The following is a 2,078-nucleotide window of genomic DNA, read 5'->3' on the forward strand; positions in this document are numbered from 1 at the left end:
CAACACTATAAAAAATCCCATGAATTGAGGATTGTACATGACAGAGTACCAATGTGTTCAGTACCTCTGCACCGGAAAACAAAACTACAATACTTCAGTTATACACAATACTGCCTGTACCGTGCCCTGCCGATCCACACTTTTAAAGATACATGTACATGTAGTAGGTAGCTAAATGATCATTAACTAGAATATTCTGAAGTTTCTTTATTATTAGAACCAGTTAATTTTAAGTCACAGTAGACTTTAGCAGACAGGTACTTGATGCAAGAACCTTTACTGGTTGGATACAGTACTTTTTCCAGTATCCAGTGGCAACCCCAAGCTTATAGCAGATTATTTACCAATGCAGTTTCAAGACATCAAAGGCACTCTTTTTTTTGTTTTACCAAATGATAGTACAAATTCAAATCTTTAACACATCCTTATCTTTTTTTTTTTTTTAAAGAAATTCAATGGCTGTCACTGCTTTGCATTTAGTATCAAGCCAATTCATATACTTTTTTCTTTTTTTACCCATATGGACATAACATCTTTTAGAAAGATCAGGTTTAAGTGCGATTCTCCAGAGAGGGTTAAGCTGAAGACTGTTCAATCCTCCATGAAACAACACAAAACTGTACATGATATGTGTTACAGAATGTATGCAGCATGGTCATTTAGTTCTTGTCTTTTCTCTTTTTTGAAAATAAAAAAACAGAACAAGAATTAACAGCAACACATTTACTCAACAACTAAGCAACCAGGGACAATTGTATTTTTTTTTTAATTAGCCAAAACATACTATGCATGCTGTCTAATTATAAAAAATGGGAAAAGGAAAAATCGAAAAAGAAGTACACAACATGTAAATTATTGCACAAGAGAAAGGCTCGAAGTTTTTGCGTCAATGCAATAGTATTGCCCCGATACAGATCATGCATTCAACGGGTTAATGGAAACGGGCAGTGCTGGTGCAGAGCACGTTGTCTTAGCTTCCACTGGGCCGGCAAAAGAGGTGGGATAGGGTTAAATCTACAGGGGACGGGGGAGGGAGGGGGGAGGGGGTAGGGAAGAGGTGTCGACTGATGACTGACAAAACGAGAGAACGGTCACACCACTCCCCCCCCCCTCCCCTCCCCTCCCCTACTCCGACTTAATTTCGGCACTCAGGGGGCGGTCACTGTGCCATTTTTTCATGTGTTTCTCCAAGGTGCTGTAGACGCTGAAGGGCATCTGACAGATCTCACACTTGTACACGTCCTTGCCAATCTGCCCGTGCGTCTTCATGTGGCGCGTGAGCTTCGAGCTCTGGGCGCAGGCGTAGTTGCACATTTCGCACTTGTACGGCCGCTCGCCCGTGTGGCTGCGCCGGTGGACCGTCAGGTTGCTGCAGTTCTTGAACACCTTGCCGCAGTACTCGCAGGTGTCGCTCCGCCGGCTCTCCTTGGAGCTGGGACGCAACGGCGCCCCCAGGTGCGGCGTGCTCCCTCCGCTCCCCGTCCCGCTGCGGCCCGACACCGACACCCCGCCGTCCAGTTCCCCCGGCGGGGTGGAGAAGCGCAGGCTGCCGTTCTCCGAGGAGTGTTCGGACGACGTGCCGAAGGGCGATTGTCTGGAGTCCCCCCCGAAGTTCAGGAAAGGGTCCTTGAGTTGGCGAGAGGCGGCGTAGCCGGCCAGCCACTGGGAGTAGACGTTCTCTGTGTTGGGGATGGTGGGGGTGGGCAGGTCGAACTCCTTCTCCAACTTGATGCGTTTGGAGAAGGGGCTGAGCGGGCTGGGGCTGCTCAGAAGCAGCTTCTTGTTGAGGCCCACCGAGGCGGCTTCGCTAGGGGACGCCCCGCGTCCGTTGATGGCCGAGTCGCAGCGTTCCTCGCCGCGGCCCAGTTCTAGCGCCTCGTTGCACAGCTCGCGGTTGTGGTGGTTGTGGTGGTCGCGGTTAAGCTGGTGGTGCTTGTGGTTCTCTTGACTGAGCACGTTACGCTTGTGCGCGTGGAGGGCCTCGCTGAAGTGCTGCATGCTGGCGGCTAGCCCCATGCCCTGCATGACTTCGGGCAACGATCGCGGGATAGTGCCCTCCTCGCCGGCTCCTCCCAAGT

The 2,078-nt window shown here is 50.1% G+C and overlaps 1 protein-coding gene across 1 annotated transcript in view; it reads right to left on the minus strand.

The window, feature by feature from the left end:
* Positions 1–1,125: 1,125 nt before the first annotated feature.
* The window catches only part of LOC308174117 (B-cell lymphoma/leukemia 11A-like), a gene marked incomplete at both ends in the record, with an annotated part of 42,170 nt that continues 41,217 nt past the window's right edge, over positions 1,126–2,078 (minus strand). The window contains 1 exon segment of the mRNA XM_080549182.1: positions 1,126–2,078. This exon segment is cut by the window's right edge and continues 1,036 nt beyond it. Within this exon segment, the coding sequence (XP_080405308.1) occupies positions 1,126–2,078 (953 nt within the window).

This window comes from Nansenia antarctica (assembly GCF_963989245.1).
Source record: "Nansenia antarctica genome assembly, chromosome: 19".
NCBI lineage: Eukaryota > Metazoa > Chordata > Actinopteri > Argentiniformes > Microstomatidae > Nansenia > Nansenia antarctica.